At 44.0% G+C, this 27,052-nt stretch overlaps 1 protein-coding gene across 2 annotated transcripts in view; it reads right to left on the reverse strand.

Moving 5' to 3' along the window:
- Positions 1-3,341: 3,341 nt before the first annotated feature.
- The window catches only part of LOC139412127 (ras association domain-containing protein 7-like), a 29,821-nt gene continuing 6,110 nt past the window's right edge, over positions 3,342-27,052 (reverse strand). The window contains exons 1-6 of one of the 2 annotated variants that reach the window (XM_071158938.1): positions 15,888-16,018; positions 9,225-9,376; positions 8,450-9,106; positions 7,971-8,239; positions 4,526-4,744; positions 3,342-4,435 (exon numbers count right to left, since the gene is read on the reverse strand). In XM_071158938.1, the coding sequence (XP_071015039.1) occupies positions 4,529-4,744; positions 7,971-8,239; positions 8,450-9,106; positions 9,225-9,327 (1,245 nt within the window). In that variant the 5' untranslated portion in view covers positions 9,328-9,376; positions 15,888-16,018 and the 3' untranslated portion in view covers positions 3,342-4,435; positions 4,526-4,528. Of the gene's footprint in view, positions 4,436-4,525; positions 4,745-7,970; positions 8,240-8,449; positions 9,107-9,224; positions 9,377-15,887; positions 16,019-27,052 lie in introns of those variants that run through there. The other variant, XM_071158939.1, reaches the window with a different exon arrangement.

A 27,052-nucleotide genomic window follows, 5' to 3' on the forward strand; every position in this document is an offset into this window, starting at 1 on the left:
AGATCAGGGTTGGGTTGTAAAAAAACATCTGAAACTTTGGACATCCCACGGAGCACCATTAAATCCATTATTACAAAATGGAAAGAATATGGCACCACAACAAACCTGCCAAGAGAGGGCCGCCCACCAAAACTCACAGACCAGGCAAGGAGAGCATTTGATCAGAGAGGCAACAAAGAGACCAAAAATAACCCTGAAGGAGCTGCAAAGCTCCACAGCAGAGATTGGAGTATCTGTCCATAGGACCACTTTAAACTGTACACTCCTCAGGGCTGGGATTTACTTTAGAGTGGCCAGAAAAAAGCCATTGCTTAAAGAAAAAAAAGCAAACACGTTTGTTGTTCACCAAAAGGCACGTGGGAGACTCCCAACACATATGGAAGAAAGTACTCTGGTCAGGTGAGACTAAAATTGAGCTTTTTGGCCATCAAGGAAAACACCTCACATCACCCTGAGAATACCATCCCCACAGTGAAGCATGGTGGCGGCAGTATCAAGCTGTGGGGATGTTTTTCATCGGCAGGGACTGGGAAACTGGTCAGAATTGAAGAAATGACAGACGCCGCTAAATACAGGGATATCTTTGAGGGACACCTGTTTCAGTCTTCCAGAGATTTGAGACTGGGACAGAGGTTCACCTTACAGCAGGGCACTGACCCTCAGCATGCTGCTAAAGCAACACTGGAGTGGTTTAAGGGGAAACATTTAAATATATTGGAATGGCCTAGTCAAAGCCCAGACCTCAATCCAACTGAGAATCTGTGGTATGACTTGAAGATTGCTGTACACCAGCGGAACCCATCCAACTTGAAGGTGCTAGAGCAGTTTTGCCTTGAAGAATGGGCAAAAATCCCAGTGGCTAGATGTGCCAAGCTTATTGAGGCATACCCCAAGAGACTTGCAGCTGTAACTGAGAAAAGTGGCTCTACAAAGTATTGATTGGTGGTGGTGGTGGTGGGGGGGGGGGTTCTGTTTTTTTGGCCTTATGTCTTGTTTGTTTCACAAGAAAAAATATTTTGCATCTTCAAAGTGGTAGGCATGTTGTGTAAATCAAATAATACAAACACCCCAAAAATACATTTTAATTTCAGGTTGTAAGGCAACAAGATAGGGAAAATGCCAAGGGGGGTGGATACTTTCGCATTCCACTGTAGGCCTAGGAGGCCTATTTGAGGAACACTGGCCTTGGTGCTCTGGCTGTACTGGCTGTTTCAAGGAATCTATTATGCGTGTTAGTGCTTCAACCTGTGCAGTTGTTGTGTGGTGGTATTTTTGCTTTTATGGGACCTTTTCCTTAGCATTAGGATCTTTACCAGGCCCTTCCTCAAGCTGCATACTGAATGCATTTGTAGGTTAACGGGTGTTGATCCTCGCCCACGTTTTCTCTCGCTTTCATCATTAGTCATTTTACATGCCTCAGTATTTCTTCATCACTTACTTGGTTGTCTGAAAGGAGAGGTTTCAGCTCCCTGTGGACATCACCATGCCTATGCCCTAGTCCTTGCTACACTGTGTGTTGGAATACACCTTGGACTGTCACGACTCCTACCGAAGGTGGCTCCCCTTCCTGTTCGGTTGGCGCTCGGCGGTCGTCGTCCCCGGCATACTAGCTGCCACTGATCCTTTCCCCCCCTTGTCTGTTTATTAGTTACACCTGTGTTTAGTTAGGTTAATTGGTTGGGCTTAATTATCCAGCCGGCCTGACTGCTGGGTGTGCTTGATTATTTTCTGTGCACTATTGTGCACGATTGTAAGTCACGGTGTTCTGTCTATGTGTGTTTTTCTGGAATGTTTAGTTCCCCGTGTTTTGGGGCATTTGTTTGGGTGGCGTCGTTTCCACCAGTGTGGTGAATTGATAGTCTCGCTACCTTGAACTCTCTGTTTCCTGCGCCTGACTTCTTCCTCCACTACACCCCAGGCATTACATGGACTGTCTCTGAGCTGTACTTTGTCAGCATTGGCTTGTTTAGACATGAATGAATTCTCAGTTTTAACTCTTTAACTTGGTAAATGAACTGTTGTGGCATCTCATGCTCCTTCTGTTTGGTGCACACTAGCTCTTGGAATAGTTACATGTATGTGCAATGTTTTTCCCCCAGATGAGACTGGAGAAACCCCTTGAGGTCAGCTACTGTGATGTCATCCTTCTTTATGAGCATGTCCTTGAAGTTTGCTGGCTTTATTATCCTCAGTACACTTCTGACTATCTCTGGATCACTGAAGTTATCTTTGGTACCTTCTTCCATCTGCAAACATTGTTGTAGCTTATGTCTGACACATGGTCGCTTATTTGACCCCCCTTTATTATTTATTCTCTGCAGTGTTAGGAAGGGATCTCTTCGGGAGACCACTTTCTCATGTGTCTGGTGTGGTACAGATTCAGAATGACTGCTACTGTGTGGTGGATAACTATGTGGTGCTGTGTGCTGAGTCTCAACAGGCTGTAGTGTAGAGATCATTTTGAGAGATAATCTGTAGGGTTGTGGTCTCCTGTAACCTGACCTGATCAGGACAGTCATGACACAACCAACAGGTGGCGCCGATCCTGGACGAGCCCCCCAAAATCTGTTACAAGTCCCAGGCATAGAACCACGTAAAACAGATCATAGTTTGTGTTAAACAGGAGAAAAGATACATTTTGGGTGCGTCACAGACTCACTATGAACAAATACTGCGTTTGGAAATTATTTCTGAGGGTTGGAGTGTGTCAATGTCTGTCGGTAAATAAAATAAAACAAGAAAATTGTACCGTCTGGTTTGTTTAATATAAGGAATTTCATGTATAGCATTTACTTTTACTTTTTACTTTTACTGAAGTATAATAATGTTGTACTTTTTCCACCACAGTACTTAAGTACATTTAAAACCAGATACTGTATATTTATACCTTTACTCAAGTAACATTTTACTAGGTGACTTTAACTTTTTTTTCTATTAAGGTATCTTTACTTTTACTCAAGCATAACAATTTTGTTATTTTTTCACCACTGAGTGTCCGTTAGTTATGAACATTATTATATGCTAAAGTCAATATCGAATATAAAGTTAACTTCACCAGAGCGCTTTGGTGATGAAAGGGGCAAGTTACCCACATGACTTTACTATATAAATGTAAAACATGATCAGTAAACAGCTGTGGACTTTTTAGGATAGTCACATCCCTAATGCCCTGTGCTGGTTGGGGATGGTTTTACACTCTTAGAAAAAGGGGTTACTAAAGGGTTCCACTGCTGTCCCCATTGGAGCACACTGTTTTCTAAGAGTTTAGGCCTTCATGAAATATTGCACTGTCAATCAATTAATGTCTGGTTAAATAAAAAAATTAAAAAATGAAACTGAGATACATTAAGTAATCTTTATTGCATAGGGAGTACGTCTTTAGAAAATTAATATTTAATAACATATTTTAAAGTTAATAGATACATTAATACTAGAATGTTGCATATACTGTATTAAAAGTCAACCAATCCACCGGCTATAGATCTCTCTCTCTCTCACACACACACACACACACACACACACACACACACACACACACACACACACACACACACACACACACACACACACACACAGACAGAGCTATGTCTTACTATACCTGTGAGGACTTTTTGCGAACTAACATTTTCTTCCCATTGAAAATCATATTTTCCTTAAACCTAACCCTTACCTTAACACTGACCTTAACCCTAACCTGAACCCCTACCAATAAACCTAAACCTATCCACTAACCCTAAATTAGCCTTCTTGGCAAAATGTCCTCACTTCTCTGAATTTTAGTTTGTCGCGAGGACTTTGGTACTCACAAGTATAGAAAAACATGTCCGCACGCACACGCACACACCGTCTGGTACAGCTAACATTGTGGAGACACAATTCAGTACCATTCAAAATCCTATTTTCCATAACTCCTAACCCTAAACCTGACACTAACCTAACCCATACTTTTACCCTTACCCTTAACCCTAACTCCAATCTTAACCCAAAAACCTAACCTTAACCCTAACCTTAAACCTAACCCTAGCTCCTAACCCTAAAACTAACCCTGGAATCTAAACCTTACCCTCAAAATAATTCTAACCCTATACACCCTAGAAATAGCATTTGACCTCGTGGGGACTAACAAAATATCCCCAGTTGGTCAACATCTTGTTTGTTTACTAGAATAGTTAAACACACACACGCACACACACACACACACACACACACACACACACACACACACACACACACACACACACACACACACACACACACACACACACACACACACACCACACACCACACACCACACACACACACACAGTGCAATTGGAGAGTCATCCAGATGCTCCCATGAGTTTTTTACTGAGTCAGCAAGTGACATGTCCGGCTCCGCTTTGTGCTGCAGCCAGCTGTGTAGCTCCTCCCTCAGAGTCCAGGGGGCGTCTTCTGGCTAAAGCCATTTGGGAATAGGTTAGATAGGAATAAATGTGTCAAACAGTTTGGCATGACACCAATTAAACATATTAGCATATTAGCATACCTTCTAGCATATAGTCAGAGTGTCAGTCTGGTCATCCTCCAGTAGTCCTGCTATGCAGAGGTAAGGCGTGGCGATGGGCTGGAGGTGGGGGTGTGTCTGGTCGGGGAGGGGATGGTCTGAGTAAGAGGGGCTAGGGGGAACACCCGTCTGCAGGATGAATTGCTGCAGGTTACACTGCCTCAGTTCCTTGTTCAGCTCCTCCAGCGCCTCACACCTCTCCTGGAGGGCAGAGACAAGATGTCATGTTATTTCAATGTCAAGCATCAAACAATTTCATGTAAACTGGATTGTTAAAACCTCTTATGGATCAAATCCCGTTAGCGGGATCGATTTGACAACATCCGGTGAAATGGCAGATCGCCAAATTCAAATGAAATTATTCGTAATATTTAACTTTCATACAATCACAAGTGCAATACACCAAAATGAAGCTTAACTTCTTGTTAACGTCTCTAGGGTAGGGGGCAGCATTCGGAATTTTGGATGAAAAACATGCCCAAATTAAACGGCCTGCCACTCGGGCCCAGAAGATATGATATGCCTATAACTGGTAGATTTGGATAGACAACAATCTAAAGTTTCCAAAACTGTTAAAATAGTGTCTGCGACTATACCAGAACTGATTTGGCAGGCGAAAAGCTGAGAAAAATCCATTCAGGAAGTATTTTTTATTTTGGTTTTGAAGTTTTCTATTCAATGCCATTACAGTATCCATTGACTTAGGACTCAATTTGCCGTTCCTATGCCTTCCACTTGATGTCAACAGTCTTTAGAAATTGTTTCAGGCTTGTATTCTTATAAATGAGGGAGTAAGACCAGTCTGAATTAGTGGACCCTGAGTGTCACAGAGTTTTTTCATGCGCAATCCCGAGAGAGTGCATTTCTTGTTTACCTTTTATATTGACAACGTTATTGTCCGGTTGAAATATTATAGATCATTTAGGCTAAAAACAACCTGAGGATTGAATATAAACATCGTTTGACATGTTTCTATGAACTTTACGGATACAATTTTGATTTTTTTTGTCTGCCTGTTTTGACTGCATTTGAGCCTGTGGATTACTGAAGAAAACGCGCAAACAAAACTGAGGTTTTTGGATATAAAGAGACTTTATCCAACAAAAGGAACATTTATTGAGTAAATTAATGTCTTCTGAGTGCAACCATATGAAGATCATCAAAGGTAAGGGACTAATTGTATCTCTATTTCTGAGTTTTGTAACGCTTCTGCCTGGCTGGTTACTGTTTGTAATAATTTGTCAACTGGGCTATGTTCTCAAATAATCGTAAGGTATGCTTTCGCCGTAAAGCATTTTTCAAATCTGACACCGTGGTTGGATTCACAAGAAGTTAATCTTTAAACCTATGTAAAATATGTTTTGTTTTCTGAATTTTTATAATGAGTATTTCTGTATTTGAATTTGGCACTCTGCAATCTCACTGGATGTTGGCCAGATGGGACACTGGAGAGGTTAATCCAGCCACCATGTCAGATTTCAAAAAGGCTTTTACGGCAAAAGCAAACCATGCTATTATCTGAGGACAGCACCCCATCAAACAAACACATGACAATTATATTTCAACCCGCCAGGCCCGACACAAAACTCAGAAATAATAATATAATTCATGCCTTACGTTTGAAGATCTTCTTCTGTTGGCACTCCATTATGTCCCATAAACATCACAAATAGTCATTTTGTTAGATTCATTCCGTCGTTACATCCCCAAAATGTCAATTTATTTGGCGCGTTTGATTCAGAAAAACACCAGTTCCAAATTGCCCAACATGAAAACAAATGATCTAATAAATTACCTGTAATCTTGGTCCAAACATTTCAAACAACTTTCCTAATCCAACTTTAGGTATTTTAAAATGTAAATAATTGATAAAATTTAAGACGGGACAAACTGTGTTCAATAGAGGATACAATGAAAGTTGAGCGAGCGCCAGGTCGCGCGCCCCAAACAAAAGAGTATACTTGGCTATGCTCCCAGAAAGGAAAGGGCTACTTCTTCAGTACTCAAAGGAAAAACATCAACCAATTTATAAAGACTGTTGACATCTAGTGGAAGCAATAGGAACTATTAAAACGGGCTTGCCGTAGAAACCTAATGGAAAACAGATTGACCTAAAAAGAAAATCCCTGGATGGATTGTGCTCGGGGTTTCGCCTGCCAAATCAGTTCTGTTATACTCACAGACATTTTTCAAACAGTTTTCGAAACGTCAGGGTGTGTTCTATCAAAATCTACTAATAATATGCATATCCTAGCTTCTGGGCCTGAGTAGCAGGCAGTTTACTTTGGGAATGCTTTTCATCCGGACGTGAAAATACCGCCCCCTAGCTTAGAGAGGTTATTAATGTGGCAGTACAGTTAAAAACATTATTTTCCTGTGGTTTTATGATATTTCCACGCTATGAGGTCAAAATAACACTTCTGAAAATTCTGATAATGTAGTAGGATATCATCTGATACTACTCTAGTAATGAGGTTTGTAGCCAAATGGGGGTGGAATAAATTATTCAGGGGAGGATGAGTATCCAAAAAAACTCATAGGGCTGGATTCCCAGACACAAATTAAGCCTAGTCCTGCACTAAAAAGCATGCTCAATGGAAAATGTCCATTCAAATAAAGTTTTAGTCCAGGGCTCGGCTTAATCCGTCGGGGAAACCGTCCCATAAGGAAGCGTAGGGAAAGGCAGTTGTTCTATTATTAACACAGGAAGCCAAAGGTAAGTTTCCATCTCTGGGTAGACAACACAGGTGTATTCCACAGGTGTCCCCTCAAGTTCAATAACTCCTCTTTATTGCTCTCCTGCTATTACAGGATACAGTTAACCCCCAGACTGCCGAGTTACACAATGTACTGCCTCTGGGCTTACAGTGTCAGATACAAAGAATAATCCCCAAACAAGTTATATAGAATGTGACGCAACCATCTTTGAACAAAGCTCTTTTATACTGAACATCCTAGGTTGCTTTCACTGGGTTTAGCTCTTGTGAAACGTTTAGCGGTGAGTGGCTTTGTCAGTCATTTTGTATCATTGAACACAATGAAGGGATTATAGTCTGATTGCTACATGCACTACATACACAAAAAAAGTGCTATCTAGAACCTAAAAGGGTTCTTCGGCAATAGGGGAAACCTTTGAAGAACCCTTTTTGGTTCCAGGTAGAACCCTATTGGTTTCCATATAGAACTCTTTCTCCAGAGGGTTTGGAACCATTTTTCTAAGAGTGTAGGCTAGTAATCTAACACAATTGGACAGGTTAGAGTTTCCACATAAGAGGGATTTATTGGCGAGACAAGGGAAATGCTTCAACTCCCATTGGGATCTTCATGAAGCAAAATGGATGCCGTAACATACGGCAACCATAATAGGAACTATAATGTCGTCAGATCTCAGGAAAAACTCAGTCAGTGGTTATGTATTAAACTGTACCTGTAACCGTAATTCTGCAGTCTGTAATGCTTTTTTCGTCTCTGTCAATGACATGTCCACCTCTGCCCCCTTCTGAAGCCGATTGTGTAGTTCCTCCCTCAGCGGTCCCAGGGCCTCCTCTGGTTGCGGGGTGCCCGGACGAGAGCTCCGTCTGCGGGCCTCAACACGAAAGTCCTGCCCCAGCCTGGATGAATGGCTCTGGAGGTCCTTGAGCCGGAAGTTGTATTCATCCATAGAGGCGTAGAGTTGGTGCAGATGTCCCTGGATATCTGTACGGCCAATACAAATCTGTATTGGTGCCTGGATGGTCCTACTGTATATGAGTGTAGGCCTACATATTCCTAGGTTACATACATTATTGCTGCATAAATTACGTGTGCGTAGGAGATGTGTAACATATCCTAAAATGTGTTTTCAAAATTGCCCCTGAGGGGATTAATAGGTGTATTGAAGTGACTGGAATTTAATAGAATACATACCCTGCTCCTTGTCCTTCTCTTGCTGCATCTGCTTCTCCCAGTAATCCCCATGCAGCTCTGCCTCATTCTGTCTCAGCCTTGTCTCCAGCACATCCATCTCCTCTACTAGGCCTGGATTCAGGCCTGGGACAGGAGCTACAGGCCTCCCCATCTCCCACACCTCTGCCTCCCTTTCCAAAGCCACCAGATGGGACTCCAGGTCCTGTAGCATCTCCTGCTGCTGCAGCACCTGCCTGAAGACCTCCTCCTTGGATGGGTCAGAAGGGGAGAGTGGGGGAGGGGAGGCGGTGGGGGAGACCAGGGATGGAACAGGCGAGGCCCTGGGCTCTGGTGAGGCTCTTGGACTAGGTGACCAGGCCTTGTTAGCTTTAGTCCTTCTGGGGATTGTAGAAGGACCAAGGTTGAAAGTGAGGGCCTTCTTCGGCTCTCGGCATCTGGAGGGAATGGGTGTAGGGTGCCTGAGCAAAGGGTGGACCCTATCCAGGGTGGGTCTGTTAGGTCCGTCAGTGCTGGAGGGGCCTGTGCGACGCAAGATGAACTGGACCTCGATGGCCAGCTGACCCAGATAAGACAGAGACTCTAAGGGACAGTCATCTGCCACAAGCTGCATCTCTGTGCCTCGTAGCTTCTGGATGAGAACATAGCGACCTGTCTGACCTGTGGAAAAGACACACCAAGACAGGAGTGAGATTGGAGGGAATAAGCTGATAAACTGTGCTCAAAAAGCTTTGAAACGAATGAACAGCAAAGGCAATTACATCAGACAAAGACTGACCAATAGCCTGTGCGAGGGCGATGACCACATCCTGACAGGAAGTCTCCAATGATAGGCCGCACACCACCCTGACCACGCCATCCACCCATACCTTCAGCTCCATCTTGGCCTGTCAATCAAACTCAGAGGAACATGGCCACCACAGCATCCACCTGTGAGAGAGGAGGGGAAATGTCAATATACTGAGTTCAAATAATAAACTATTTCACAGTACAAAATCAACCAATAACCCCTAGGTGCAAATATCAGGTATTTCAATGGAGGAAATTAGTTTGGTGCGTATTCCCATAACTGGAGCTGAAGACTTCAACAGAAAAACTCACACGCTTCTCTTGTGGGAAAAATGTGACCGCCCAACTGAAATCCGACACCTACAGTCCTGTACCTATCATCTGTATTGACGCCTGACCAGAGAAGGCAGAACCAACCAGAGAGTAAGGGGAGGTGAGGAGGAGGTGTATTGTGTTACATTCTCATGGTGTTAATATCCTGGTATGAGCAAAAACCAATTCAACTCTGCACCTAAGAATTTGATAGGAAAATATGGCTTCCTATGCTGTAAACCTAGAGACAGAACGTAATACCTCTTTGGAAGAGGAGGATGAGATAGGAAGAAGAGAGAGAGGAGGACACGGACACCAAGGCAGCCTAAGAATGTTGCTCTTCAAAAGGCCAAGACCTCTCCATCACAGTTGACAACTCCAAGGTGTCCCCCTTCCCAGAGTGCAAAGAGCCTTGGCGTGACCCTGGACAACACCCTGTTTTTCTCTGCAAACATTAAAGCAGGGATTCGTCCTGCAGGTTCATGCTCTACAACTACCGTAGAGTACGACCCTACCTCACACAGAAAGCGGCACAGGTCCTAATCCAGGCACTTGTCATCTCCCATCTGGACTTCTGCAACTTGCTGTTGGCTGGGCTCCCCGCTTGTGTCATCAAACCCCTGCAATTTATCCAGAATGCTGCAGCCTGATAGGTGTTCAACCTTCCCAAGTTCTCTCATGTTGCCCCGCTCCTCCGCACACTCCACTGGCTTCCTTTCGAAGCTTGCATCCACTCCAAGATCATGGCACTTGCCTACGGAACAGCAAGAGGAACTGCCCCTCCCTACCTTCAGGCGATGCTCAAACCCTACATCCTAACCCGAGTACTCCGTTCTGCCACCTCTGGTCTCTTGGCCCTCCCACCCCTACGGAAGGGCAGCTCCTGCTCAGTCCAGTCAAAGCTCTTCTCTGTCCTGGCACCCAATTGTTGGAACCAGCTTTCCCCAAGAGTCCCTGCCCATCTTCTGAAACACCTGAAACCCTACTTCTTCAAAGAGTATCTTAAATAATCCCACAGCACCCCTTCCTAACCCCTCCCCCCACCACTGTACTTACAATGACTGAGATATGTGGTTGTCCCGCCTAGCTATCTTAATAATTAAGATGAAGGCACTAACTCTAAGTCGCTCTGGATAAGAGTGTCTGCTAAATGACAAAAAATTCAATGTAAACAACACTCTGGGTGTTTTTCATTTCAGAAACTTTCATTTCCGAAACCTCTTTGACCCTGTTCACATTTCTTTCACAAATCTAACCATGACTGCATTAGTACTACAAATTCTATAAATACATTGGATTTATATTGTACTGTTCTAGGACCCAAAGATGCTTTCAATAGTAGTGGAAACAATATGATGCTATTGCTTAGCCTTCACCTGCGCCGTCATTTAAGATATGTGAAAGGGAGTGAACTAGAACCCTTGAGGGAGGGAACAACTGTCTTGAATGAAATACAGCCCTCATACTCCCCTTCCCTCCAAAACATGCCCTGCTTTTCATTCTCTTGAACTCTTTTGCTCGACATTCTATCTCTTTCCGAAGCACTGAGGGGGAGACATTTGTTGAAGATTTACAAGGTTTTTTGGGGGGGAAGAGTGATGGTTCTATGTGGAACCATAATGACCCAAAGGACCCTTTGAGCTCTCCGATGGTTCTTAACAGTTCACAAAAGGGTTCTTTGCTCTTTTAGTGCAAATTCAAATGTAGGGGAGCTGCTCATTCGAATATTGTGGGGCGTGGTTTGCGCTCAGTTCTTTTTGTGCATCTGTGAGTGAGAATGTCATTCCAGTTGATCTAATGTGTTGTGTAATGCCTTTTCAGATTATATATGACTATGGCAGAGTTTCCCAAACTCTGTCCTGGGGACCCCAAGGAATGTCCATTTTGGTTTTTGCCCTAGCACTACACAGCTGATTCAAAGGTTGATGAGAATTCATTATTTTAATCAGCTGTGTAGTGCTAGGGCCAAAACCAAAACCCCAGGACCGAGTATGGGAAATCCGGGAATATGGCCAGTGGTGGTGTCTTGTGAAAGATTCACGTATGGCCTTGAGAACAGTTGAATAAATCAGGCACAAGAATAAAAAAAATGGGTTTTTAAATGGATCAAGAAAGAACATTTAAGATTGAGGAAGGTTCTTTATAGAACCATTCTCCATAAAGCTTCTATAAAGAATCATGAACAAGGGATCAATATACAGTTGAAGTCAGAAGTTTACATACACCTTAGCCAAGCACATTTAAACTCAGTTTTCACAATTCCTTAACAATTCCCTGTCTTAGGTAAGTTAGGATCACAATTTTATTTTAAGAATGTGAAAAGTCAGAATAATAGTAGAGAGTGATTTATTTCAGCTTTTATTTCTTTCATCACATTCCTAGTGGGTCAGAAGTTTACATACACTCAATTAGTATTTGGTAGCATGTAGCTTCAATTTTTCCCCATCATTTTCCTGCCTCATAATGCATTCTATTTTGTGAAGTGCACCAGTCCCTCACCCCCACAACATGATGCTGCCACCTCCGTGATTCACGGTTGGGATGGTGTTCTTCAGCTTGCAAGCCCCCCCTTGTTCCTCCAAACATAACGATGGTCATTATGGCCAAACAGTTCTACTTTTGTTTCATCAGACCAGAAGACATTTCTCCAAAAAGTATGATCTTTATCCCCATGTGCAGTTGCAAACCATAGTCTGCCTTTTTTATGGCTGTTTTGTAGCAGTGGCTTCTTCTTTGCTGAGCGGCCTTTCAGGTTATGTCGATATAGGACTCATTTTTACTGTGGATATAGATACTTTTGTACCTGTTTCCTCCAGCATCTTCACAAGGTCCTTTGCTGTTGTTCTGGGATTGAGTTTCACTTTTCGCACCAACGTACGTTCATTTCTAGGAGACAGAACGCGTCTCCTTCCTGAGCGGTATGACGGCTGTGTGGTCCCATGGTGTTTATAATTGCGTATTATTTTTTCTACAGATGAACGTGGTACCTTCAGGCGTTTGGAAATTGCTCCCAAGGATGAACCAGACTTGTGAAGGTCTACAATTTTTTTTCAGAGGTCTTGGCTGATTTCTTTTGATTTTCCCATGATGTCATGCAAAGACGCACTGAGTTTGAAGGTAGGCCTTGAAATACATCCACAGGTACATCCACAGGTACACCTCCAATTGACTCAAATTATGTCAATTAGCGTATCAGGAGCTTCTAAAGCCATGTTTTCATTTTCTGGAATTTTCCAAGCTGTTTAAAGAAACAGTCAACTTAGTGTATGTAAACTTCTGGAATTGTGATACAGTGAATTATAAGTGAAATAATCTGTCTGTAAACAATTGTTGGAAAATGTACTTGTGTCATGCACAAAGTAATGTCCTAACCGACTTCCCAAAACTATAGTTTGTTAAAAGATACATTTTGTGGAGAGGTTGAAAGGTGAGTTTTAATGACTCCAACCTAAGTGTATGTAAACTTCAGACTTCAACTGTAGCTCCAGAAAGGGTTGTAACCATAGCGGAACTATATAGATGCTATATATGCTATATATTGGTGCTATATAGAACCTTTTTGAATGGTTCTTTATAGCACCTTAGAAAATGTTTTTTTGTAGCACCTTGGGAAATGTTTTTTTTTATAGCATAATACAGATGCCCTTCAAAAAGGGTTCTATATAGCACCAAAAAGGGTTCCTCTATGGCGACAAGCCAAGGAAACCCTATCTGGTACGTCTTTAAATGTGCTTGTAACCAAAATATGTCTGGGACATTTAAACATATTCTATGAGGTTGTTTCAAATTTAACATTACGACAAAATACAGTCAGCAGAGGAGAGCCAGTAGTTGTTAGCCCAGATCTCTAACAGACAGTGATAGTGACAGAGTACAGGGTAAATGCAGGATGTAGGTAGGATTTGACTCTCTCTCACAGGCGCAAGTTTATACTGCTGCAGAAACACACACACATGCACACATACATTGTTTTGTTTTTTCTATATTCTACACTCACAATGTTTGACCAGGGAGGATAGCTCTCTCCTCAGAGTCCCTCTTGAGAGAGAAAGAGATAGAGAGAACGTGAGAGAGAGAGAGAACATGAGAGGGAGAGAGAGAGAGAGAGAACGTGAGAGAGAGAGAACATGAGAGGGAGAGAGAGAGAGAGAGAGAACATGAGAGAGAGAACATGAAAGGGAGAGAGAGAGAGCACGTGTGAGAGAGAGAGCACTTGAGAGAGAGAGAGAGAGAGACATGAAGGAGAGAGAGAGAGAACATGAAGAAGAGAGCGAGAGAAGAGAGAGAGAGAGAGTGAGTGAGAAAGAACCTGAGAGAGAGCACATGTGAGAGAGAGCATTTGAGAGAGAGGGAGAGAGAGAGCGAGAGCGAGAGAGAGAGAGAGAGAGAGAGAGAGAGAGAGAGAGAGAGATAACATGAAAGGGAGAGAGAGAGAGAGAGAGAACATGAAAGGGAGAGAGAGAACGAGAGAGAAAGAACCTGAGAGAGAGCACATGTGAGAGAGAGAGAAAGAGAGAGAGAGAGAGAGAGAGAGCGAGCGAGAGAGAGAGAGAGAGAGCGAGAGAGAGCACTGAGAGATGCAGGTATGCAGAATTTCAGGTTATTCCAGCCCAAACTACCACAACCAGCTTTGGTAGAAATAACCCTTTATATTGAGTTGTCCATTTCCGAGGCCGAACTGCAGACCTGCTGGTAGGTTAGCTAAGTGGAGGAATGGAATGTAGTAATGATAGACTGACATTCCTTAGGGCACCTCCCCTCCTACACATACCTCTACACCACACGGTCTGTTTACAAACACATCTGAGAGAGGAGAGTATATGCAGTTCACTCTAGTTTAAACAGAGGTGGTTTGGTTTGACTATTACCCAAGATAAAGTTCAGGGTGATTGTTACAAGACATAGTAATGTTTGTTTGACTATACGTTATGTAAAGATGTCAAGTTTAAATTTGAGAGTGCGAATGTCGTCAGATGCCAAAAAATGTAAATACAATCAAAGTTGTATACCTGCACAGTAATCTCAAGAGTTAACCAACTCCGTCAACAAAATTTGGTAACTCGTGCTTTTATACTTCAACAACAAAGTTGGAAACTTATGTAGTAGAGCTTTGTAAACAAAACGTGAATAGTGAAGTGATCTACAGTTCTTTAATGAGGACCAGCCAACCTTTCGATACAGGATGCAGTGATGATTATTACAACTGTCACCTGTGATAAAGCAAAGGGTGGTATGGTAGATGGCATCCAAAGGTTTAAGAGTAATCGCTGCTGCATTCTGGTAAATTATGTCACCATAGTCAAGAACTGTCAGGAAAGTTGACTTATACAATCTGCTTCCTGCTGTTAAGGTAGAGGCAAGATCTATTAAAAATCATAAGCCCACTTTAAATCAGTATGTTTTTTAAACATTATATCCTTGTCAATCCAAAAGCCCAGATATTTATAGGCGGAAACCCGATCGATAGGAGAACCAGTCAATGAATACATATGTAGTCCATCTGAAACATTTCTGTGAGAATTAGAAAAACAACATATGTTTAGTCTTGCCCACAATAAGTACAAGTTTAAAACCAACCAGGGCATTTTTTTAAGACAACAAAGTCAGATTGCAGCTCTGACAACACCTGGTCTACAGGTGGGGCAATGGCATACATAACAGTGTTGTCTGCAAACAGATGAATATTATGAAGTTTTAGCATAGACCAATATAGGACAATATTATTTACATGCATCATAGCTTATCTTCCCAGACAAAGACGAGTACTGTGTAAGTAGGCACTGAGTTTTAACCATAGACTGACAACAACGTGAGGCAGAATCACACAACCCCTTTAACACAAACACAAGAACAGTGATTTGCCGTCAGAAAATAAGAAAACTGTTACAGTAGCTTATTCATTTCATTGCACCCATGTGATACAGCAGCTAACGTGTGTAGGTTAGGTGTTTCTAAAAGCCACTTTCTGTGAATTAAAAACCTTTTCCAATATAGGCCCAACTCTTGAGATTGCCCGTGTTTGGCACGGCAGTCACCAATTGAAAGCAGGATTTGTGGTCAATTTCAACTCAGTCAAATAAGGAAACTAGCACAACTGTCATTTATGAAATGTTCTCATTATTTACATTATTTTCAAGAAAGTATTCACATGTATTCCAAGGTCTGGGTTTAATAGAGTTGACTCCAACCCTTGTCAAGAAGTCAAAATTGCTCTTGTGAATGTCTTACCTGTCTCCATGCAGTATTAGCCAGCAGTAAAAGCCATTACATTCTGATTTACATCAGACAGAAGGAAGACAAACCTGTTATTACAACAGAGTTTGAGGTTTACTCTCTTTACCTCTTGGTTTAGGCTTCCTTTTAGTTGGTTGCCCGACTCTTCACTTCGAGAAGTCCAAGTGGAAAGGAAATCGGGGAGAGCGCAGTTAAATGGTGCTCTGGAATGCAGCCCTCCCAGGCACACTGTCACACTGAAACTCTCTCTCTCTCTCTCTCTCTCTCTCTCTCTCTCTCTCTCTCTCTCTCTCTCTCTCTCTCTCTCTCTCTCTCTCTCTCTCTCTCTCTCTCTCTCTCTCTCTCTCTCACTCACACACACACACAATGAACTCACTCTGTGATCTAGCCTTGCTCCTCCTTCATTGAAGGTAGTAACAAAGGGGAATGTTTTCATTCTGACTAACACACACACATTCCAGGCTTTGTTGTTGTGTACAATACCATTCTCCAGAAACCCTGATGGTGATTAGCAACTCTCCAGGTGTCCCCAGTCAACTGATCCTGAACAACTCCAGCACTCACAACAGACAAATAGAGAGACACACACACACACACACACGAAACACACAGACACACACAGACAGACGGACACACACACACACACACACACACACACACACACACACACACACACACACACACACACACACACACACACACACACACACACACACACACACACTGAGTCTCTCTCTCTCTCTCTCTCTCACACACACAAAAAACAAAAGTGATCACACACTCAAAATAGAATGGACTGTCATCGCAAGTTTAATATTAATATGGAATGATCAATATTAAATGCAGTAGGACTTCAATGTTTTACGTTCTGGAATGAGCACATTTGAAACTCAAGCAAGGACAACCGTGTCACTCCTTCTATTGGGCAGTCATTGAAATGGCTCTGAACCAGAATCAATCAATACCAATCAACTTGCATTACAGTTTTTTTTTACAATTGCTAGGACCCATTTCTCAATACTTAGGTCACTTTTTCAAAACTCTTCACACAGTGAGCATAACAGCAGTCTATGTGGGCTAAACTATGGATCATTTTTCATTGCTTTGGCACAAAATGCATTCAATGACTACATCTTTCAATTTTCATGAACTCTTTTCTCACTCAGACACAACCACCACCAAAACTCTATGTGCCTACAGGCCGATTTGCACATGTTGACATACTCTTCTCAAAACTGTTAAACTTAAGTTCAAAACCTAAATTAACACAAAATTGAATAAGACATACATTTGCTACATTTTCTACAGTAATACCGTATTGAAATATATTCCAAATCTAAAAAATGAAATACTATCAAAACAATTAGACCAACCACGGCTGAACACCTACCCAGGTGTTAGTCTTTCAATTACATTACCATCTATACAAAAGGGGACATCTTAGGAATAATGCTGTACTGTAATGTAAACATGGTACCCAGCCAGAGATAGAGAAGTGGCTGACAGAGGAAGAGGACTGGCTGGGAGAGGGAGAGGAGTACGTATGCGCGGTGGTAGAAGACTGAGAGGAAGATCACGAGCTGTAGTCTCAGATGAGATCAGGGCAACTATAATTGATAATGTAATAAATCATGATCCATCAATGAGAGAGGCTGGTCTGAGAGTGCAGCCAAATCTGCAACTCTCAACAGTGGCATCTATTCTGAGAAATTTCCGACAAAAGAACAGGTAATATGTTCATTCTGCAAGGGCATCTGACTGAACTGCACATTAAGGAAGTAAATTGAACAAAGCCTACAAACCTACTTATTTGTAATTGTAATTGTTTTTGTACTGCTGTGCATTTTCACTGCTGTGCAGAAAACTACAATCGTCGATATAGTCATCAGGAACAATGGCATAAAACTCACAGAGATTCGGGACGAGTGTTGGCAGACAATGTAAGCGTAACTCTTATGTAGCCTTGTGGATTTATTTTAGAGGAGATCATGGAGATTGAAGCAAGGCAAACACATCACGTATTCATCTTTGTGGATGAGGCTGGTTTCAACTTGGCCAAAACACGGCGGCGTGGAAGGAATGTGATTGGAAAAAGAGCCACAGTGGATGTCCTGGGCCAGAGGGGTGCCAACATCACAATGTGTGCAGCAATATCCTCTGATGGATTGCTGTTACACAAACCACTAATTGGGCCATACAACACCGAGCATCTCATTTCATTCCTGGGTGACCTCTATGGGAGGGTTGTGCCAGGTGAAGAAAGGGTTGCAGAGAGGCGAACTCGGCCATCGTTTGTAATTGTATGGGACAATGTGGCATTTCACCACTCCCGTGAAGTGGTTTGCAGCCCATCCCAGGATGATGTCACTTTTCCTCCTTCCTTACTCTCTATTCCTCAACCCCATAGAGGAATTATTTTCCTCATGGAGGTGGAAGGTTTATGACCACCATCCATCCACATGATCAAATGTCCTTCCTGGATGCAATGAATACAGGATGCCTGGACATATCTGCAGAAGATTGCCAGGGATGGACCAGGTATGCCAAAATATTGCCCAAAATGACTTAAGAAGTGACGTGGAACAGAACCTGTGGCCAAATACACAAGACAGGGTTGACTAGTATTGCTACTGTATATGTATCGGTAGATGGTGTATATACAAATTATTGTATTTTGGAATCACTCAATGCCATAAAATGCCCAAAAACATATTGAAGCAGATTGTATCATGTCTGATAAATTCCTGTAACATAAACTGCAGTGAATTCTAAACAGCAGAGAGGTGTCATTCTTGTTTTGTAAAGAAAACATTGTGTGATCCTACCTGTTGTTAGTGTTGTTTAGGTCATTGTTTTATGAGTGAAAACGTGTGCTTGTTGGGTGACAACCTTTGCTAGTGTTATGGAAGAATGAGTTGATTTGAGACATGTATGAAGTGTTTTGATAGTTTTAGGGCATTTTGAACGTGAAATTAACTGCTGTGCCAAGCTGAAAGTTAGTTAGGAGAACTGTGTGAAGCGTTTTGAAAAAGTGACCTAAGTATTGAGAAGTGGGTCCTAGCGATTGTAAAAAACTGTAAGACATAATTTAGAAAACACTGGCACTTTGGAGAAAGACAGTGCAGAAGAGGGAGAAGACGGCTAAACAGGGGAAGGTCATGTTGGAGAAGATGGCAGGGGAGATGTAGAAGAGGGAGGTCGAGATGGGAGAAGAGGGGAGTGGAAGTTGGGAGAGGAGAAGAGGGAGGTGGTTAGGAGCAGAGAGGATGAGATGGAGAAGAGGAAAAGGGAGGTGGAGAAGAGGAAGGGGGAGGTGGAGAAGAGGAAGGGGGAGGTGGAGAAGAGGGAAGGGGAGATGGAAAAGAGGGAGGAGGTGGTTGGCAAGAGAGGAGGAGATTACAGAGGAAGGGCAGCAAGAACAGCAAGAACATTGAGAGAGAGAAGGGCGAAGTTAGGAGGGAGAGAGATGATACAATGAAGATTTAAATTAAAATATGGAGATGGAGATGGAGAAGATGAGGAGGGTGGCAGGAGAGAATGCTGCAGGAATGGAGTGCCATGGATGTCATTGACTGTCTGAGGCAGAGAATCATAGAGATGGAAGAGAAGGAAAGAGAGACAAGATGGTACATATGGTAGAACACACAGTGACAGTTGCCGTAGGACTCTATAGCCCCTCACCTTTGACCTTAACATGAACCTTAATCTCTTCTATGTCTTGTTTTGACTTTGTTTTAGAATTCAGATGGACTTTGCTCCAACCTATTGGTGTTTCCCATTAGTGGGACCCCTTTCAGGGTTGGGTCCCAAGGGGTCCTCTTTTCACTGGAAGATACCGTAAAACAAAAAAACGAAGAGATGTCTTTAAAAGGTGACAGGGTAGCATTAAAAAATAAAAACAACTGCAGATCCTAACCAGATATTGGGTGTTAGTGCATTTATTTGACCACTAGAGGGCAGCCTCTTATAGACTGAGGAACATTGATGACAAATCAGGACGCAAATGAGTCCATAGAATTAGGAATTAGAATACTTGTTTAATAGGATCTCTATGTGAAAGTTATTGTAGGAAGAATGCAAGTTTATATCAACCATTTTAGCATAACAGCCCTGCTACAGTTGCCATATTATGGAAATGTAATAAATTATTCTCTTCGGTTATAGTCACAGCCGTGTATATTCCCGCTCAAGCCGGTGCCACGACAGCCCTCAAAGAATTTCACTGGACTTTAAGTGGAACCACGTATCCTGAGGCCGCATTTATTGTAAATGGAGATTTTAACAAAGCAAATTTGAGAAAACGTTAACAAAGTTTTATCAACACATTTACTGTAGTACTCGCGCTGCTAAAACACTTGACCACTGCTACTCCAACTTCTGGGATACCTACAAGGACCCCCCCCCCCCTCCCCTCATCCCTCCCTTTGGCAAATCTGATCATGACTCCATTTTGCTGCTCCCTTCCTATAGGCAGAACTCAAAACAGGAAGTACCCGTGCTAAGGACTATTCAACACTGGTCTGACCAATCAGAATCCATTGTTTTGATCATGCGGACTGGGATATGTTTCGTGTTGCCACCGAGAACAACATAGACAAATATACTGGTATGGTGACTGAGTTTATAGGGAAGTGTATAGGAGATGTTGTACCCACTGTGACTATTAAAACCTACCCTAACCATAAACCGTAGATAGATGGCAGCATTTGCACAGAACTGAACGTGCGTTTAACCATGGAAAGGTGACTGGGAATATGGTTGAATACAAACTGTGTAGTTATTCCCTCCTTAAGGCAATCAAACAGGCAAAACGCCTCAGACACACGAGACCTTTGTGGCAGGGTCTACAGACAATCACGGTCGCAGACATCGACGTCTTGCTCCAGAACAAGATAAACACTTTCTTCGCCCTCTTTGAGGATAACACAGTGACACCGACGCACACTGCCCTATCCCATCTGGACAAGAGGAATACCTATGTAAGAATGCTGTTCATTGACTATAGCTCAGCATTCAACACCATAGTATCCTCCAAGCTTATCATTAAGCTCAAGGCCCTGGGTTTGAGCCCCACCCTGTGCAACTGTGTCCTGGACTTCCTGACGGGCCGGTAGGAAAACAACACCACCTTGCTCAACACAGGGGCCAAACATGGATGCGTGCTCAACTCAATCATCAAGTTTGCAGACGACACAACAGTAGTAGGCCTGATTACCAACAATGACGACAGGGAGGAGTTGAGGGCCCTGGTAGTGTGGTGACAGGAATATAACCTCTCACCCAATGTCAACAAAACAAAGGAGCTGATTGTGCTTTAGGAAACAGCAGAGGGAGCACCCCCCTATCCACATCGACAGGACTGCAGTGGAGAAGGTGGAAAGCTTCAAGTTCCTCGGCGTGCACATCACTGACAAACTGAAATGGTCCACCCACACAGACAGTGTGGTGAAGAAGGCACAACAGCGCCTCTTCAACCTCAGGAGACTGAAGAAATGTGGTATGGTACCTAAAACCCTCACAATCTTTTACAGATGCACAATTGAGAGCACCCAGTCGGGCTGTATCACCGCCTGGTATGGCAACTGCACTGCCCTCAACCGCAGAGCTCTCCAGAGTGTAGTGCCCTCCAGGACACCTACAGCACCCAATGTCACAGGAAGGCCAAAAATATCATCAAGGACAACAACCACCCAAGCCACTGTCACGGCTGGCTGAAGGACTGGACCAAGGTGCAGCATGGTAAGCGTACATTTTCTCTTTATTCAAAAATTACGCCGACAAAAGGAAGAACAAAAACCAAACCGTGAAGCTTTGGGCTATGTGCCCTAAACAAAAACAAAGTTAACTTCCCACAAAACAGGTGGGGGAAATCCATACCTAAGTATGATTCTCAATCGGAGACAACAATAGACACCTGTCCCTGATGAGAACCATACCAGGCCAAGACATAGACATATAACATAGAAAAAAGAACATAGACTACCCACCCCAACTCACGCCCTGACCAACCTAACACAGAGACATAAAAATAAACTAAGGTCAGAATGTGACAGTACCCCCCCCCCCCCCACCAAAGGTGCGGACTCCGGCCACAAAACCTGAACCTATAGGGGAGGGTCTGGCTGGGCGTCTGTCCGTGGTGGCGGATCTGGTGCGGGATGTGTCCCCACTCCACCATAGTCTTGGCCCACTTAAGTGGCGCCCTTGGCGAGGCGACCCTCGCCGCCGACCTCGGACTGGGGACCCCTGCAGCGGGCCCGAATGGACAGGAGATTCCGGCAGCACCGGACAGGCGGGAGACTCCAGCAGTGCCGGAGTGTAGGGCGGCTCCTGACTCCGGGCTGGAGGGAGACTCTGGCAGCTCCGGGCTGGAGGGAGACTCTGGAGGAAGGAGACGGAGAGACAGCCTGGTCCTTGGAGGAGGCACAGGATAGACCGGGCCATGGAGGCGCACTGGAGGTCTCGAACTAAGGGCCTGCACAACCCGTCCTGGCTGGATGGTGATTTTAGCCTGGCACGTGCAGGGCGCAGGTACAGGACGCACTGGGCTGTGCAGACACACGTGAGACACAGTGCGCAGCGCTGACGCAGGATATCCTGACCCGAGGAGACGCACTGGAGGTCTGGAGAGCAGGGCTGGCACCATCCGTCCTGTCTGGATCCTCACCCTAGCCCGGCAGATGCGGGGAGCTGGGATGTAGCGCCCCGGGCTAAGAACACGTACTGGAGACACCGTGCGCTCCACCGCATAACACGGTGCCTGACCAGTACGATGCCCGCCATGGTAAGCACATCTTGGAGAGCTGTAGCGCCGAGCTGGCACAAGACGCGCAGGGCTAGGGAGGCGCACAGGAGGCCTGGTGCACGGGGTTGGCAGAGTCTTCACCAGACGGCTAGCATGCACCTCAGGACGAGTATGGAGAGCTGACTCAGGTGACATCAAATTCCAGACATGCTCCATCGGGCGGAAGTTGTGCCTCATGCACCAACACAGCAACTCCCTCATTACTCTCTCCTCCAATCTCCCCATTAACTCCCTCACTCTCTGTGCTTCGCTTCCGTCGCTCACCTCCAATTTCGCCCTGACCGGCTCTGGTTCCATCCTTGGCTCCTTACGATAAGCACGGGGAGTTGGCTTAGGTCTGACTCCTGACTCTGCCACACTCCCCGTGTGCTCCCCCCCAATAAATTTTTGGGGCTTCCTTGCCAGCAGTGCCAACTCCTTGTAGTGTTTCCGCTCAGCCTTAGCTGCCTCCAGTTCCTCCTGTGGATGGCGATACTCCCCAGCCTGTGCCCAGGGTCCCTTGCCTTCCAGTATCTCCTCCCATGTTAATTTCTCCAGATAGCTCTGCTGCTCGTCACCATGCTGCTTGGTCCTTTGGTGGTGGGTAGATCTGTAATGGCTGTTGGAAGGAGACGCTGAGGACCAAGGTGCAGCGTGGTAAGTGTTCATCATTTTAATGGTAAAACTGAACACTATCAAACAAGCAACAAAAGAACAACCCGAAACAGCTCCGTCAGGTGCAAAACACACTAAACAGAAAATAAACGGCCACAACCAAAATGGGGAAAACAGGCTACCTAAGTAGGATTCTCAATCAGAGACAACGAATGATTGAGAACCATACTAGGCCAAACACATAGAAATATAACAACATAGAAAAAGGACATAGACTTCACACCCTGACCAACCTAACACAAAGACATAAAAAAAAACCTGCTATCATCCAGAAGGCGCGGCCAGTACAGGTGCATCAAAGCTGGGACAGAGAGACTGAAGAACAGCTTCTATCTCAAGGCCATCAGACTGTTAAATAGCCATCACTAGTACATTAAAGGCTGTTGCCCTATAAATAGACTTGAAATCACTTGGATTTGATTTCAAAGTCATAATTTATCAACCTTTTTAAATAATCTTTCTAAACATGCACTTACTGTTATTGTATAACCTGTAGCCTACAGCTCACTTAGCTCTAACATGTAGCGAAATATCCTGTGAGTGTATCTCCAGGCTCTGTCCAGCTGGCATGTGTATGTACTGTATGTATGTATGTATGTATGTATGTATGTATGTATGTATGTATGTGTGTGTGTGTGTGTGTGTGTGTGTGTGGCAAGTCAGTGTTCTTATTTTCAATGTGGGAACAGTGGGTTAACTGCCTGTTCAGTTTGTACCTTGTGTGTGTTACTAGTCCAACGCTCTAACCACTAGGCTACCCTGCCGCCCGTGTGTGTGTGTGTGTGTGTGTGTGTGTTGGTGTAAAGACGGGGATGGTGTCTAAATCAACAGCTTGCTTGCTCTGGTAGTTAAAACCCGGGCCTTATCCTAACTTAGGATAGACATGAATGGCTCACAGAAATATCCCATTGATTCAAATGCATGATTTAGGCTGCATTCATGTTTAGAATTACAAGTGTAGATCCCAAGCCAATAGATATCCACCCCCTAGTTGACACTACTTGCTCCTGTTTCAACCTCCATAACTCTTTATATCACCTGGTACATACATACTGCATACTCTAATTATCTAAATGCTATAGCCTCATGGATGGAAAAACTGATTATCTTCAAATCAAATCAAATCAAATTTTATTTGTCACATACACATGGTTAGCAGATGTTAATGCGAGTGTAGCGAAATGCTTGTGCTTCTAGTTCCGACAATGCAGTAATAACAAGTAATCTAACTAACAATTCCAAAACTACTGTCTTGTACACAGTGTAAGGGGATAAAGAATATGTACATAAGGATATATGAATGAGTGATGGTACAGAGCAGCATAGGCAAGATACAGTAGATGGTATCGGGTACAGTATGTACAAATGAGATGAGTATGTAAACAAAGTGGCATAGTATAGTATAAAGTGGCTAGTGATACATGTATTACATAAGGATACCGTCGATGATATAGAGTACAGTATATACGTATGCGTATGAGATGAATAATGTAGGGTAAGTAACATTTATATAAGGTAGCATTGTTTAAAGTGGCTAGTGATATATTTACATCATTTCCCATCAATTCCCATTATTAAAGTGGCTGGAGTTGAGTCAGTGTCAGTGTGTTGGCAGCAGCCACTCAGTGTTAGTGGTGGCTGTTTAACAGTCTGATGGCCTTGAGGTAGAAGCTGTTTTTCAGTCTCTCGGTCCCAGCTTTGATGCACCTGTACTGACCTCGCCTTCTGGATGATAGCGGGGTGAACAGGCAGTGGCTCGGGTGGTTGATGTCCTTGATGATCTTTATGGCCTTCCTGTGACATCGGGTGGTGTAGGTGTCCTGGAGGGCAGGTAGTTTGCCCCCGGTGATGCGTTGTGCAGACCTCACTACCCTCTGGAGAGCCTTACGGTTGAGGGCGGTGCAGTTGCCATACCAGGCGGTGATACAGCCCGCCAGGATGCTCTCGATTGTGCATCTGTAGAAGTTTGTGAGTGCTTTTGGTGACAAGCCGAATTTCTTCAGCCTCCTGAGGTTGAAGAGGCGCTGCTGCGCCTTCTTCACGATGCTGTCTGTGTGAGTGGACCAATTCAGTTTGTCTGTGATGTGTATGCCGAGGAACTTAAAACTTGCTACCCTCTCCACTACTGTTCCATCGATGTGGATAGGGGGGTGTTCCCTCTGCTGTTTCCTGAAGTCCACAATCATCTCCTTAGTTTTGTTGACGTTGAGTGTGAGGTTGTTTTCCTGACACCACACTCCGAGGGCCCTCACCTCCTCCCTGTAGGCCGTCTCATCGTTGTTGGTAATCAAGCCTACCACTGTTGTGTCGTCCGCAAACTTGATGATTGAGTTGGAGGCGTGCGTGGCCACGCAGTCGTGGGTGAACAGGGAGTACAGGAGAGGGCAGAGCTGTAGTCGATGAACAGCATTCTCACATAGGTATTCCTCTTGTCCACAGTGTGCAGTGTGGTTGAGATTGCATCGTCTGTGGAGCACTTCATGATGACGGATGTGAGTGCTACGGGGCGGTAGTCATTTAGCTCAGTTACCTTAGCTTTCTTGGGAACAGGAACAATGGTGGCCCTCTTGAAGCATGTGGGAACAGCAGACTGGTATAGGGATTGATTGAATATGTCCGTAAACACACCGGCCAGCTGGTCTGCGCATGCTCTGAGGGCGCGGCTGGGGATGCCATCTGGGCCTGCAGCCTTGCGAGGGTTAACACGTTTAAATGTCTTACTCACCTCGGCTGCAGTGAAGGAGAGACCGCATGTTTTCGTTGCAGGCCGTGGTACTGTATTGTCCTCAAAGCGGGCAAAAAAGTTATTTAGTCTGCCTGGGAGCAAGACATCCTGGTCCGTGACTGGGCTGGGTTTCTTCCTGTAGTCCGTGATTGACTGTAGACCCTGCCACATGCCTCTTGTGTCTGAGCCGTTGAATTGAGATTCTACTTTGTCTCTGTACTGGCGCTTAGCTTGTTTGATAGCCTTGCGGAGGGAATTGCCAGTTTCTGGTTTCTGGTTAGGGAATGTTTTAATCGTTGCTATGATCAATGTTGTTATCTGACGCAATACGAAACATCTCCCAGTTCTTGGAGTGTGGAGTCAGCTTGGTCGGACCAGCGTTGGACAGACCTCAGTGTTTCTGGTAGGCAGGGATCAGGAGTCGTGGTCAGCTTTTCCGAATTATGCCTGCCCCTCACCTAGAGTGGCAGCTATGGCAGCCTCCGGAATATATACGGCTGTGATTATAATCGAAGAGCGACAGCACATAGGTGACAGTAGACCGCCTCGTTTCCCTCTCTTTCGGAGTCGTTTTTTTGGGTCGCTGCATAGACTCCGTTGTCCTGTTTGTAAGAAATTGCCTGCCACCTAATAACCCAATTCCGAATCGACCACTCACCCTGATCTCATACACTGTATCCCCTAGGTACCTGTGTACAGTGGTGTAAAGTACTTAAGTAAAATACTATAAAGTACTACTTATGTTGTTTTTTGGGGTATCTGTACTTTACTTTACTATTTACATTTTGACTACTTGTACTTTTACTTCACTACAATCCTTAAGAAAATATTGTACTTTTTACTCCATACATTTTCCTTGACACCCAAAAGTACCTGTTACATTTGAATGCTTAGCAGGACAGGCAAATAGTCCAATTCACACACTTATCAACCGAATATCCCTGGTCATCCCTACAGCCTCTGATCTGGCGGACTAACTAAACACACATGCTTTGTTTGTAAATGATGTCTGGGAGTTGTAGTGTGCCCCTGGCTTTCCGTAAATACATTTGCTTAATATAAGGAATTTGAAATTATTTATACTTTT

This window comes from Oncorhynchus clarkii, chromosome 6 (assembly GCF_045791955.1).
Source record: "Oncorhynchus clarkii lewisi isolate Uvic-CL-2024 chromosome 6, UVic_Ocla_1.0, whole genome shotgun sequence".
NCBI classification, from domain to species: Eukaryota; Metazoa; Chordata; class Actinopteri; order Salmoniformes; family Salmonidae; genus Oncorhynchus; species Oncorhynchus clarkii.